This window comes from Globicephala melas, chromosome 4 (genome assembly GCF_963455315.2).
Source record: "Globicephala melas chromosome 4, mGloMel1.2, whole genome shotgun sequence".
NCBI lineage: Eukaryota > Metazoa > Chordata > Mammalia > Artiodactyla > Delphinidae > Globicephala > Globicephala melas.
The window spans coordinates 4,816,457-4,831,899 of NC_083317.1; the positions used below are offsets into that span (position 1 = coordinate 4,816,457).

The 15,443-nt window shown below is 44.3% G+C and overlaps 1 protein-coding gene across 6 annotated transcripts in view; it reads left to right on the top strand.

Moving 5' to 3' along the window:
• DSCAM (DS cell adhesion molecule) overlaps positions 1-15,443 on the top strand; it is a 752,061-nt gene that overhangs the window by 133,136 nt on the left and 603,482 nt on the right. For all 6 annotated transcript variants that reach the window (XM_030835449.2, XM_060297784.1, XM_060297782.1 and 3 more), the window contains exon 3: positions 2,421-2,567. In XM_030835449.2, the coding sequence (XP_030691309.1) occupies positions 2,421-2,567 (147 nt within the window). The remainder of the gene's footprint in view (positions 1-2,420; positions 2,568-15,443) is intronic.

Here is a 15,443-nt window from a genome sequence, read left to right on the forward strand (position 1 = left end):
TATCTTTCCATTTGTGTTTCGTGAGTGAAGTGTGGTGGGAGAATGGAACATGCTCTGGGGGCTTGTTTTCTCAGCTCTTGGAGAGTCCTGTCTCATGCCACCCCACCTGGGGTGGTTTCCCAGCCACCCTTTCCTCAGGCTCTGGGTGCCCCAAGCCCCATTGGGCCTTCACCTCCCTAACCCCACCCAGTGGCCACTGCTACCCCTCTGATCCCTGGTGCCCTGAGCCCTTCGCAGCCTCTTCCTCCTTGCCCCATCCAGCAAACACTGGCACCCTGCATCCAGTGGAGGCCTGGGCAGAGGTATGGGTGGAGTGGGTACACAGTGGAGTGTGGTGGAGCCTGTCTCTGCCCCAGGCTAGCAGCACCACAGTGCATTAGCAAGCAACTTGCTGGGGGTAAGCCTCTTGCCCACTTCCCGTTCTCTGTAGGTACTTTCTCTTGTCCCTGCCCTTTCCTGTCTGAGACATAGAACTTGGCTCCTTTCCTTGATTTCCATTAAAAATTCCCCCACCATTTGTTTGCCATTTGTTGCCATTTGTTTACTGAAGGTTTGGGGAGATGGAGTGACTTTATAGCTTAGAAACACACATCAGCAAAGACAAACTTAAATTGGACTCATACACCTGCTTAGGTGACCCCATCCCTGTGATAGTGAGCTCTTTCTGTTGGCCTTCGCCATGCTGTCCAGCCCCCCGTTCTCTTCTGTTCTCTGCTCCTTTTCCTATTTTCTGTCTTCTATTCTCCCACTAGGACCAAATTCTCATTCATTGATGAGTTTGATTAATTCATCTGTCTCTTTGTTGCCTCTTTCCAATTTATGACTGTAGACCTCCACTCCCTCAAAAGGGCTATTTATCGAGGTGTTTTTGTGTACAAAGTCAGTTTCCCCCTCTGCGTATAACAGTGATGTTTCTTGAGTACCCTGAACGATTGCCCAGTGGACCTCCTGCGGATGTGGAACTGCCACCTGGACCGTCACATCATAATGCACAAAGAGTGCAGGAATGAGGGTCTCAAAAGATTCCTAAACTTCTGAAAGTCTCTCTGGTTTGGGATAGGAATGAAAATAATTCTCCAAGTTGGGAAAATATTATATAGTAATATTTAAAAATCAGTACTGGGAGCCATCCTCTTATCAATACTCTTAATAATGACATACTCTGATACTAAACTACTTGGCATATCACAGAGCTAGCACTGATCTTAAAAGTGCTTCTTCTGGAGCGTTATTTACGTCTGCCTATTAGGAGATTTCCCTTTAGAAACTCATTCTTATATCTGTTGGTATATTAATTTCTTTTGAAATTAATTTCATGGCCAGTTTTCTTGACACATATTTGTCCAATAAATGACTAAAACTTTCAGAGAGCTAATTAGATGGTAAGGTAAGTTGTCTCTGTGGATAACTTAGAAAAATCATAGACTTACAGAATTCAGACCTTGAATCTTCCTATCCCAACCCCTCATTTCAAATTTGAGGAAATAAAACTGGAGAAAGAAGTCTTTCGCCCATATTTATAGAGCTGGAGGGAGGCATAACCTGGATTAGACACACCCACGTCTCCTTATCCTGGAAGCAGAGGTCTTCTCCACACCAGGAGATGGTGTGGGTCCAGGTAGCTTTAGGCAAACTGTTCATGGCAGGCATGGTTCCGGACGCTTTAGCCACGTTAACTGATTGAATCATCAAAATTGACTTACTTGGTAGATATTTTTATCAAAATTCCCATTATATGTGTGGCAAGAGAGCTTGCTCACTGTAAAGTGGTAGGGCCTGGATTTGAACCCAGGCAGTTGGGCTTGCAGGGTGGGCACTGGATCCCTCCACCCCTTGCCTCTAGCCTAGACATCTAGTTTGTGGAAGTCCCCTCTGGGCACTTTCTGGGCTACTCCTACTGTTGGGAATGTCTGGGCAGGCTCCCTTAATCAGCACGCTTCCCTAAGTGATAGGAAGCAGAATGATTCTTTACAAAACTGCTTTGCAACTGTCATAAAAATTACTTAGGAAGAGTTGTTTTAATTGTCACCTAGTTTCGAGGATTCCCAGGAGAGGTTGCCTTTCTTGATTTTTTAATTCTTTTCCTTGATAGTCTGACATTTTTTCCTTGGTCCTCAGAGGACATGGAGGGAAGTCTCCCATCATCATAACTTCTGTTTAAGAAACTACTTCCCATGTCCAGATGTGTTTAGAGAGCAGCTTAACTGCTTTTAGATATACTCATGCTTTTTAGTTCTTAGTGTAGTTTATTGTTAACAGAATGAAAGTCTTTAAGACATGAAATGTAGGTTTCTTAAAAATTTTTCTCCAATAAATATATTTGATGCAATTGATACGTGTAAGATACAATGTGATATTCAGATGGGATCCTCTCGGAATGAGCCTGTGTGTGTTACCGGGGTCCTCTTCTTGCCTTCCAGTTTTACGGGAGCCCTATACAGTCCGTGTGGAGGACCAGAAAACCATGAGAGGCAATGTTGCGGTCTTCAAGTGCATTATCCCCTCCTCGGTGGAGGCGTACATCACTGTCGTCTCATGGGAGAAAGATACCGTCTCACTCATCTCAGGTAGGACAGTGGGCTTCCCGGGCGCAGGGCGCCGGGGCTCGCAGCTTGTTCTGCGTATCGAATTGTGTCTCCATCTATATGCGCGTCATAATTAAGAATTAGTATGCGGAAAGTTGACGCTGCTGTGTGATTAAATGTGATGTCGGTGTTTTCTGTTGGTTTATGTGGCTCGACTCAGATATTCTGCAGTGAATGGACCGATGGATAGAAATTAGTTCCTTGCGCTATGCGTATAATCATTCTGTTACTTTTAAAAAGGAAATTTTGTTTTTATTTCTGCTCCTGGAAAGAGGAAAGTAGGATTACTGTGTCTGTGAGCGACCTCAGGGCTGGTATCGTGATATTCTCTATAATCTGGAAAATGGAAACCCTGATTTCATGCTGTTCTCACCTTTTCAAATGTCTTCAGAGTTATGTGGCCTCTTTCTTGAAGATTCTATTTGGAATATGTAGTCAGCACTGAAATATATATGTCTATTTATATCTGTATATATATGTAAATAACTAATTTCCTGGTTTATTTTTGGTATCTAGAAATGGTACCACTGAAGTCTAGCTTCTAAGAAGTTGTGGCTCTTCTTTTCTCATGGTTTTTAAGCTGAGTTCTTGGTCCTTTTGCTACTTATCTGGAAAGGCCATGCAGACACTAGGCTCACTTTTTCTGTTTTGCACATCTTTGGGTAATGCCTGTTGGATACTTTTGGAAAACAGTCATGATGAGCACTGAATGTGGTATAATGGTATAAATGATTGCTTTTCTTTACATGTTCCCTGTGCACATGTGTGCAAGTGAGAGCATGCACACACACACACACACACACACAATTTATTGTAACTCTTGAATACCACCAACTTTGTGTCAGCTTGCAGAGGTAAGAAATTGGAACTGAACTCCCATGGTGAAAGAGCATTTTTATATGGCTTATCGATTTGCTGGACAGTATAGGTTACTATTACAACAAGGACCATTAAAAAAAGTCACTAAACCATCACACAAATCAAAAATTAAATTGCACATTACAGTGAACTAGGATGTAATAGATGTTTTTGGCTTTCCGTAATACCATCTTTACAGTGAATTTGAAGTCCCTCACACTTTACTGAACAATAAATCCCTTGCTGTTATGTTAATTAATCATAGTAATTTGTTAACTTAGAATGTTGAAAAAATACTAAGCTTAAGACCTGAAATGTGATTGCAGTAATCAGAATAGAGACTCACCTGTACAATTTTATTTGCACATTTCAATTGTTTAATGGTCTTACTTGCTTTGCTTCAGAGGTCATTTTAGTTTCTTGATAGCAGTTGGAGAGATGTGATGACAGTCAGTCTGGCTGAGCCCAGAATCAGAGTCAGGAGCTCTCAAAAGTACACAGCAGGGGGCTTGTGGGTTCAGGGAAGGGGAGAAATTGGGGTGATGTTTGCAGTCTTCCACACTCAGGGGCCATCAAATACGCAACCTCAGTGTCTGCCCTAGAAGGGGAAGAGAGCAGGGGAGAATGACAAACTGCCTCTAAGTGCTTCTCCTTGGAGGTGACAGATGTCATTCTTGTTCATATTTAATTGGCGAAGCAAGTCACATGGCCATGTCTGACCCCAATGGGGCATGTGCCTGGAAGGAGAGAACTGGAAACATGGATGAGAAATAGAAGTATCTACCGTGAGGTTATAGATCTACATCTGTATCTGTATCTATCTAATCTATATATCTGTATCTCTATCCTTATGTTTCCCAGACATCTTTAATTAATGGTATGGTTTTATTCAGTTTTCATCTTTTTGTAATCTATGTGAATAGACTTTTTTCTCCTTCCAACAGGAACCTAATTAAAATAAAACAAGAGGAGTTGTGTATCTGGTCAGTGGAGGGGATGCTGCCATGCATACAGTTGATACCTTGCCGATATGAACTGCTGACCCCGTGTCCTCTCCTCAGTCATGCGTTGGAGCTTTATCCTTTGGCAAAATTTTTAAAACAACACAGCATGGACTCTGGGCTTTTCTTTTTTCACAAAAGTATCAGAAAACCGATATTGTACAGGTTTTTACCTCATTAAGGAATATATCCACAGTAAGGTTTTGTTGTTTATAAGTAAGCTATTTAAACAAACACAAGTTATCCCCAAGATGTTGCACGTGGCAGAGAGAGAGAGAGGTTGAGACACATACAGGAAGAGATATTTTTATACTCAGGTATTTCAACCTGAGGACGGGGCCCCAAAGTGGTGTTATGATCTGTAAGTAGAAAGTCTGGAATCACACCTTGTAATGGAACTTACTGTCACTTACTGTCAGACCCTGTTCCCAGTGCCTGAGCCCCATCCTCTGAGGCTGCAAAAATGCCCAGGGAAGGAGGTGATGATGCCACTGGAAATGACAAAATGGTTAAAAAGAGTAGGAATCTTAATAAAAACCAGTTTCGGGTGGTTTAGATGGAGAAGGGTTACATTTCTCCTTAGGGCTCAGAGTGTGGCAGGGCACAGGTAGCCACACGTAGGGGGCAGGGAGGCTGTGCGGAGGAGGCTGGGACCTCCCTCCAGCGCGTCCCAAGAGCTGAGTGGTGGCAGGGGCAGTACTGGGGCGTCTAGATTGGAGGGGATAACCCTGCCCAGCACAGAGGTCCCAGGGACGGAGAGGCCTTTCCTGAGTTGGCTCTGAGTCCAGCAGAAACATCCTGGATGCTGTATGTACAAGGTGAATTCATCTCAGTTTGTAAATAAACTGAGGGCTCCTGAAACTCCTTGTTGAGCTTGGCTAGATGGTCAGTGGCTGTCAGCCTGCCTCTCTCCCCTGGGTCTGCAGTAAGCCTGGCCGGGAAGGTTGTCCCAGCAAAGCACATCTACTCTGCCCAGACCATCTCCTGAATTTCTGATTCTCTAGGTGGAGAAAAGCAAGGACCTAGATCAGCTATGAAACAGGCCTGTGTGAGGACCCTTGTGCTGTGAGGTTGGGGGAGGACCAGAGGGGTGCTGGTGGGGCTGCCTTGAGAAAGCTCAGAGCTAGGGGCAGTCAAGAGGGGGTTCGGCGCCCTGTGCAGGCGAGGCCTGTCCACCAAGGTGACGTTCCGGTGCCACTGCTCAGCCCCATGGGGCCAGAGCTTGGGGGACCAGAGCAGCAAAGGCCTGCTTTTAGCAGATGAGCCTTGGGGCTCAAGGCCAGGGCTCTTGGGTAGTCGGCTAAGGTAAATGGGTATCAGTTGTCTAGGCTTTCCTTTTCAAAGGAAAAGAAATTTAAGGTGTGTGTATTCCTATAAAAAGAAACACAAAGGCTTCTATTGGCACAGCATACTAATTTTGCCCTTTATCTTGGTTGAGAGAATCGGGGACTGCGTTATATTCTCACAGGGGTGAGCGCACCAGCCACGGTCTGTCTGGGTTTCCATGGGAGCAGCGTAGTGTCACAGGTCGTTCTGACCGTGGCATCACTGGCTTAATGCACGTTGGGTCATGCCCTGATTTCTTCCCAGGGAGGTTTTGCGTTGGCCTGGATGTAGGCTCAGGAATCAAGTTGTGCCTCTTTGTCATGTGAGATCATTAGATCACTGATGTTAAGAAATGTAAATGAGTTCATTTATTTTGATCAGTCTTCAGAAGGACTACTTCTGTGGTCTTGGTATAGCCTGAATGTTTGTGTTCAAAGTTCATGTTGAAGTCCTAACCCCCAGTGGGATGGTATTTGGAGGTGGGGCCTTTGGGAGGTGATTAAGGTTAGATGAGGTCATGAGGGTGTGGCCCCCATGATGGGATTTGTGTCCTTGTAAGAGGAGAACGGAGCTCTCTCTCCAGCATGTGAGGATAGAGTGAGAAGGTGGCTGTCTGCAACCCAGAAATCCAAAAGAAGGCTCTCACGACACCCCAAACATGCTGGCACCCTGGTCTCTGACTTCAGCCTCCAGAGCTGTCAGAAGTAAATGTCTGTTGTTTAAGCCCCCCGCCCCGCCATCTGTGGTATTTTGTTTTAGCAGCAGAGCTAGGATAGGCCTAAGGGAAGGAATCTCATAATTCCCCCTGGGAAGGAAAGGCTCATTGCATCTGATGCTGCTGTGCCCTCTGTTTTGCTGTCTACCTGGGCCCCAGGACACCCCGTGGTTGACCTTCACTCTCAGACTCCAGCAGTGGATGATAGGAGGCTTGTAATTGTGTGGAGACAAAGTATCTCAGGCACAGGCACACACCGTGCATGTAAAGTCCTCTAGTAATATGATGGCCCCTGACTTACTGCCTTCCTGAAATAAGCCAGGAAAAACAAGCATGATGAGCCCTGAATGCATTTCTAAAGCACACTTATCACTTCTCTTCCTCTAAGCAAAAATGAGATCCTTTGAATATCAGATGTTAATGTAACCCAATAAAAATGTAGTAGTTTGTGGGGACTTCCCTGGTAATGCAGTGGTTAAGAATCCACCTGCCAATGCAGGGGCCATGGGTTCGAGCCCTGGTCCGGGAGGATCCCACATGCCATGGAGCAACTAAGCCCATGCGCCACAACTACAGAGCCCGTGTGCCACAACTACTGAAGCCCGCGTGCCTAGAGCCTGTGCTCCGCAACAAGAGAAGCCACCGCAATGAGAAGCCCGCGCACCGCGATGAAAAAGTAGACCCCACTCGCCGCAACTAGAGAAAGCCCGCACGCAGGAACGAAGACCCAACACAGCCAAAAATAAATGAATAAATAAATAAATAAATTTTAAAAATGTAGTAGTTTGAGTAGGGATGCACTGTGGGAGGTTCTGCTGATGTGGGGATGGATATGTAGGACACCATCCTGGAAAAGAACAATATCAACAGCTTTACAGCCGGGTTTCACTGAATGGCCTTTTGTGAATTTCTTCCCGATTAAGGAGGCCAGCAATCAGAGAGCCCAGCGTTCCCTGTCTGTTTTCCTCGGATAAAATTCTGACAGTCTCCCTGGGGGTTTAGCTACATTAACATCAAAGACACAGCCCAAGGGTAACCGGATTTGGAAAATGGGAAGCGCAAACATTCCCAGAGGATCTACCTCCCTCTCTTGCACTGGCCCAAATTTCTGTTGCAGTATCTCCCGTCTGAACGCCTCTATTAGTGATGTGACTCAAGGAGAATTTTATCTCTTAGGATCAATGAGTTTAAGTCCAAGGATGATCATCTTCTTCCTGTATTTCAAGTAAAAGTGAACAATTTTCTGCCCACGTTAAATATCAAAGGACCTCAGCCTAGCACTTCACATGAAACGTTTGTTGTGGGTTTTGGATGCTGTATTTGGGTCTGGTCATCATAGATAAGGCAGGGCCTATGCTTTAGGAAGCATCTGCCTCTCCAGGCCCCCGTGGAGATGGCTTCTGCTTTTAGGGAGCTCAGGGGAGAGATTACTGTGCTATGTGGGGTGTGAGTGCCGTGAGAGCCATATGGGCAGACGTTACAAGAACACACACCTTCTCATGATTTTTCCAGGGGAGATCACTTCATAAAAGAAGTGATCTTTTAAGAAAGTCTTTGCATTTTGGGATGGGAAAAATAATTACATCGTATATATGAGGCAAGGTTTTCCTTAAGCACGTTTCAGCAGACTTAAACTGAAAGCAGATTTGATGTGTTCTGTGCTCTTTGGGAAGGAGAGAGGAGCACGACTGTAGCGGGTGGGGGGGGGTGATGCTGCGGTGGGCGGTGCAGTATTTGCCTGCTGTGTTCTGTTCGTGTAACGCAGAGCTCTGTGAGCCCATGGTCCCTCTTTCCAAGGCACTTGCGTTTTAATTTTACTTCTAGTCACTAGGCATTTTCAAGGCAATCTCCTACATAGCTGCTCAGGTTGCCATGGCGATGAGACCCGTTTCTGCCCTCAAGGTGCTTATGAGCAAAAGGAATGAGATCGACATCAAAATGATGTAAGGGGCAGACCTGTAATCACCTGAAAGCTTCATTTTTGATTTTTCAGGTACCAGAGAGTTGCAGAATTAAAAGAAGCATTTCTTTAACATTCACTAAAAATAAATTTATAGGACCAAATGAAAACTGTAAGAGAAATATCTTTCTATCTATCTATCTATCTATCTATCTACTTATCTATCCATCCATCAGTCCATCTACCTGTCATCTATCTGTATTGATTTTCAGCAAATAGGATCCTCATTTCAAATACAGGAAATTATTCTTCACACAGGAGGTATACAGCAGACTGGAATTCAAAGGGTGGAGAGATGTAATATTTTCACTGTGTTTATTTTGGGGAGTGGAATAATATATTCCATGTGGAAGTTTACTGGAAGGGAGAGTCCTGTTCTCTTTCTTTTTAAAAGCCATTAATTGATGATAATTTTGCCATTTGAGTCCGTTGCTCACTAAATTCGTTTTTACATGTTATTCTACTGCCACCTGGAAGTGATTAGAAACAGGGTTGTTTACAGATCTGGAGAAAGCTCACATGGCAGTGAGATTAGAGGTCATATTGATGAGGGGCTGAAGCCCGGCTTTTCAAAAATGACCAGCTAATGAGACCCCGGAAGACCCAGAGCAAACAGAGAGCCTAGTACTAGCCTTCATAAAGAAGGCAAATCCCCACTCCCAAAATTAGAAGCTGTACATTGTAGATTATAGCCTGAAACAAACAAAAAAAATATGTTTCTGACTTTTGAGCTCCTGAGGGAGGGAGAGAGACCCATAGCAGTAGGCATGTTAACATAATATTTATACAAGAAAAGGAAACGAGAGAGAAGGGTAGCAAATTTAGCCTGGAGCATCTGTGTGTGTGTGTGTGTGTGTGTGTGTGTGTGTGTAAAACACTCTATCTGCTATGAAGGTGTTGGTCGTTAGGTCAGCCTAAAATGCCCTTTGATTTCCTGCTCCGAGTGTTACCAGGAGAATGTGGCTTCTAATTGCAGCTCTGACACAGATTAGCCGGGTAATGCAGGGGAAGTGACTCTTTCTTTTTCCACAACCTCCTCATGGGATAAATGTTAGTTTCATTGGTTCCCCTCACAATAAAATAACAGGATATTAAAATTACAAACTGAATATTCCACTTCTCAAGCCAACTACTGTCCAAGTTATTTTTTTTTTCTTCTTAGATTTAATCTCATAAAATTTTAATGTTAGGCATGTGTCAGAGGTTCGGTCATTCATTGGGAAGACTCCCAGGGTTCTGCATATAATCATACCGTATGCGCTGCTGGGATTTATCACAGTGTGAAAGGGTACAGAGCACAATCAGGAAAGGGGAAAGGTACCTGGGGAGAGGTCTGGAGGAAACCAGGTGCAAGCTTCCAAGAGTTCTTTCCCCACAGAGGATGTGCTTATTATCCCAGCAGAGAGCAGTGACAACAGATGGATACAGAGTGCCATCTACCAGGGAGCTCATTAAAGACTTGGTGCCCAGAGTTTTTACTGGAGGGCTGGTCGCATAAGCATGTGCATGGCATGTCCCCAAATTCCAGACTCCTAGAAGGAAAGTAGGTCTTCCACGTAAACAGTATTGTTTATACATTTTAATCACAGCGAGCCACTCTTATCCATTGTGGGGGGCAGGAACCCTCCCAGAATTCCAGTTCCCAGACTCCAGCCAAGGGTCAACTCGCAACAGGCCTTTCTAAGGGTAGCAGTCTCAGACCAGCTGTTAACTCTTGTCTGTACAACGGAACTTCAATGATGGTGCCTCATTATTAATTATTATTTTGGCCACGCTGGTGGGGCTTGTGGGATCTTAGTTCCCCGACCAGGGATTGAACCCATGCCTTTGGTAGTAAAAGCAGAGTCTTAACTACTGGACTGCCAGGAAATTCCTGATGGTGCCTCATTATTTTCACTCATTTTTTCCCTCATTCAACCATCACTTTTTGCATATCCCCAGCACCAAATGTTGCAAAAATCAAGTGAATAAGACAATCTATACTTGGAGGACTTTATTACGTAATATCCATATATTCACAACCTTTACATAGATCTCACCCCAGATTCTCTAATATCCCCAAACACACTGACCCAGATTCCTTCCTAGCTCCACCTGAATGTCAATACAGTTTTACTTTATGTTCAGCTGTTAGGCATCTCCTACCTGTTCTCCTCTCTACCTGCAATATTTCGTTCTTTCTAGACATGAGAAGTAGATGGTAAGCCAAGTCAATGAGATGTTATTTGGACCCCAGTGCAGTTTCTGATCTCTTGCTCCTCTGTGAGATTTCATCTCAGGGAAGTTGAAGACAATAACAGGATCATTAACAAAATATTATCGGGCAGTGATGACAATGAATAATACTGTTGACATTAGCATTATCAAGCTCAAATCAGATGTCATGAATTGAAATTTGCTTGGGCAACGGGCCATAGTATACGAAAGCAGGGTTCAAGATTTCGAAACATAGTTTTTGACTCAGAATAAGAGGTTAGTGTGAAATCAAGGCCAAGACCCGAGATGAACATGAATTATGCGGGGCTCTTGGTGTTGCTTCCCATGCATTAGGCAAGTCCAAGTGGAAGAAAGTCCCTTACTATGTGTGTCTGTGGCAGGAGCTCCAGACAACCACCAAGCAGAGGCACCACCGTTGTCTGCCCTTTGTGGCTTTACCTCCAGGCAGATGGGGCAGGATAGTAAACTTCTAGCATCCTAGACTTCTTCCCTCTTGAGCATCCCCATCGCCCCTGGAATCCCCAGTCCAGGTAGTTGCCACCATGTTCTTTTCCCTCCTCCAGCTTGCTGAGCTGGCTGGAGACCGGATGCCCTGACCATTCACAACAATTAATTTTAACTGCCCTTCACGGTCTCTCCAGATCTTTGGCTAGTTCTGCTCATCTGCTTTGTGTTGTTGAAAGTGGCTTTCCCAAGCTTTTCCTGGGAGTTCTTAAGACCCTCATTCCCAGCCCACTGTGGGTCTACTCTCTAATGTGCAAAAGATAATATCTTTTTACTTCATTGAGTCTGAAACCACCTCTCTCTGATGACCTCTCCTACCTCAGACATTGTATTTGTCCTGTTTTCTCTCACAGGAAGAGATGGCCCTCTTTCCTTCCAGTCTACTCCCAACCAGCGCTGTGGCCATGATTCCCCCTTGCCTTTTCTAGGACCTGGTTCCGTCATTTCTCTCCTCTATTGCCACCATCGCCTCCTCAGTGATTACTGTATTTCTTATGACACACGTGCTCAGCTCCCCCAGTTTTAAAGAAAACTTTCCCCTTGCCAGCTTTCATTCATTGTGTTTTCCCCTGGAAAACTTATTAAAAGAATAGTCTATACTCATTGCTACTCCTAGTCTGTACTGATTTGGGCTATGCCTCTTACATTTTACTGCAACTCACCTTGTCAAGGTCACTCGTGGCATCCTAGTGTCAGATCCCAAGGTCATCTCTTGGTGCAAGTTCTCTCTGACTTCCTTCTCCCTTGGGTGCCCTGTTACACTGCCTGGGTGACTTTCTCCTGTCTATATCTTCATGATCTCTTTCCTTGAGTTCACATCTTTTCTCCCCTGCTCATAAATGTGAGTAGCCCCCAGAACTCAGTCCCCCCCACCTCTCCCTCTCAGTCTCCAATTTCTCTGTTGTTCATTTCCTCCCTTTCTCAGGCTTCATCCACGACTTCTGCATTGATGACCCTGACACTGGCTCTGTCTCCTCTCCTGGGATTGATTGATCCCCACTGCCTGTTCCCTTCCTGCCATTTCCAACTGAGGATAACTAACGCAGAGCTAAGCATTTCTCACAACCACGAATGGATTTGCCTTGGCATTACTCTTTTTTTTTCCCCCCCCAGGTAGTAACTATTAGTTTCCAAAGAATCACAACCTATGTGGCTTGAAAAAACAGAAATTTATTCTATCACAGGTCTGGAAGTCAGAGGTCCAAGATCAAGGTCTCAGGAAGGCTGTGTTCTCTCTGGAGGCTCTGAGGGAAAAATTGTTCCATGTGTCTCTCCTAGTCTCTGGTGCTTGCAATAATCCTTGGTGTTCCTGAGCTTGTGGACACACCACTCCAATCTCACTCTCTGTTGTCACGTGGCTGTCTTCCTCTGTGTGTGACTCTGTGTCTCTTCTCTTCTTATGAGGACACCAATCATGTTGGATTAAGGACCCACCCTACTCCAGTATGATCTCATCTTGACTAATTACATCTGCAATGACCCTATTTTCAAATAAGGTCTCATTCTGAGGTTCCAGGAAGGACATGAATTTCGGGAGAACACTGTTCAACCCACTACATTAATAAATCCTTTCAGTTCCTTTTTGACCCTCTCTCATAGTTTACATCTTTCTATTTCCTGCTTGACACATAATAGACAATGCATATTAGAGGAGATCTTTAAAATTTGTTTTTAAAGGAAGGAAACAAAAATCAGAAAGCCTCAGCGGTGTGGCAAGAGGTACCAATACCCGGCTGTTCGTGTGCTGTCCGCCACTCCACCCCAGCTATGTCAGAACGCCAGCTGGCAGCCTCCGCATCAGCTGTCTCTCCTCCAGCTGCGTGTAGCTCACACTGGGTCACACTGGGTTGGGAGCCAGGATGGGACAGAATCAAGATGGTCCAGGGCCAGGACACCGGGGCTGTAGGCTAACGGCTTGACTTGTATTTTCAGATCATGCTACGGACCGAATTGTGCTCCCACTCCCCTAATGCATAAGGTCTAACCCCCAATGTGGATGTATCTGGAGATGGGGTCTGTAGATGGTAATTAAGGTTAGGTGGGATCATAAAGGTTGGGCCCTAATCCAATAGGACTGTGGCCTTATAAGAGGAAGACATGTGAGTCCATAGCAAGAAGGGAAGACATCTCACCAGACCTCAACCATGCTGGGACCCTAATCTCAGACTTCCAGTCTCCAGAACTGTGAGAAATACATATGTGCTATTTAAGCCTGAGACTGTGGTGCTCTGTTGCAGCAGCCCAAGCTGGTTAACACAGATAATATGCATGTAAACTCATTTTCTGAATCTAATTCTGCAATTCCTGAACTGCACATGTTACACTGCTTCCCTACTCAACTTTTTGGGTGATGTATCAATAATACCACATAACATGTTACGAAGCAATTTGATGACACAGTGATCACTCACGTTTTTGTTAAATGGTACTATTTTCAGGTGCAGTGGATTATTTGGCCTCTCAGAGTCCTGTGTTTCCCTTCTCTGTGGAAAGTGGGTCAGTTATTAATGGAAAAATGAAGACTACAGTGTCCCACCCTATCCATGGGGGATACAATCCAAGCCCTCCAGTGGATGTCTGAAACAATGGAGAGTCCCAGATCCTATATATACTACGTTTTGCCCTATATATACATACATAGCTATGATAAAGTTTAATTGATAAATGAGGCACAGTAAGAGAATATCGTAGTTGCCGGCATCACTGTTCTTGGGCACTGGGGCCATTATTAAGTAAAGTAGGTGTTACTAGAACCAAGAGGGTTACTAAGTGACTGACGGGTAGGTAGCTTATTTGGTTGGATACGCTAGACAAAGTGGTGATGCATGTATCCCGTGTGGGATGGAGTGAGATGGGGCAAAATTTCGTCATGCTACTGAGAACGGGCGCACGATTTAAAAGTTATGAATTATTTATTTCTGGAATTTTCCGCTTAATATTTTTGGACCTCAGGTGACAGTGGGTAACTGAAACCTCAGAATGCAAAACCATGGATAAGGGGGAACGACTATACATTTCCCAAATGACGAGTGGTCTGAAAACTTACATGCAATTAAATTTTCCCCCCAAAATACCCCAAAGTCAGTTCCAAGGTAACTCTAGGTTTATTAGATGAACAATCACTTAGTACTGAAACATCTACAACTAAGCCATATTTGGACAATTGCACTCACTGTGCTGTGTCCATGTGTGGAGAAGTAGTGAGAATATTTATAGAGTATTTCAGGCTGTTTAGTTTCTGGAATATCGTGGTGATGCCCAGTGTTTACTGCTCAGAAGTGGGCTGTATAAAGATTAAAAATCCCCAGCACACGTTGCTTTGCAGGAGGGCCTAGTTGAGATGTTCTTTTCAGAGATGCTGATAAGCAGACAGAGTAAATAAGGAAATATAGGCTTCTTAACATCTCCCAACTGGGTCACATGATCTTCCAGGGAAGGTTTCAGACTCCTGCCCGCCTTCCATTTTGCCAAATCTGCACGAGGGCTTGAGTTTGAACTCAGAGAGACCAGGCTTTGGATCTCAATTTCACAGCTGTGGGAGCTTCAACAATTAATTGCCTCTCTGTGGAATTGGACACAGCATTTTTATAAAGATTAGAAATGCCAGGCAAGGTGTTTCTTTATAGCCAATTTCTGCTCTCTGGCTGTGTACTCGGCTATCTCGTCAGAAGGTACAAGGATGGAGTCTGAAGCCACTGTCCACATCCACGTTCCAGGCCCACCACGGACCACGCTGTGACCTTGCACTAATCACATAGTCTTTCTTTGCCTGTTTCCTCAGTCATAAAATGGTAACAATAGAATGTTGACACATTCCCATGAATGAATACATGTGAAGTGCTTAGGACAGTGTTTGACATAAATTTTGGCATTATTCCTCTTGCAATTCTTATCTCCTATCTATCTGAAGTGTTCCTCCAGAAACTGGGTAGTCAGGACTCCATGGTCCAAAACAGATAAGAACTTGCTGTGTGGAGCTTGTTACAGGTGCGAACAGAAGTAATTCTATTTGAGAAGAGGCGTTAAAATACGAGGTGTCCTGAAGAAGTCGTGGGTAAACGGTCCGAAATCTTGCAAACTCAATGTAAGAGCATAAGGATGCTACGGAACTAATAGTTGTGTTGGATTTTATCAAAATAAACAGCTTTTTGTTAAATGTTTACTTTTCTTAAACAGATATCGGATGATGTAAAAATGAAATAATCTTATTTTTTGCCTTAACCATCACAGATATATCAGAATATATGTTTGCAGGAAGGATTTGGACTTAGATTAAA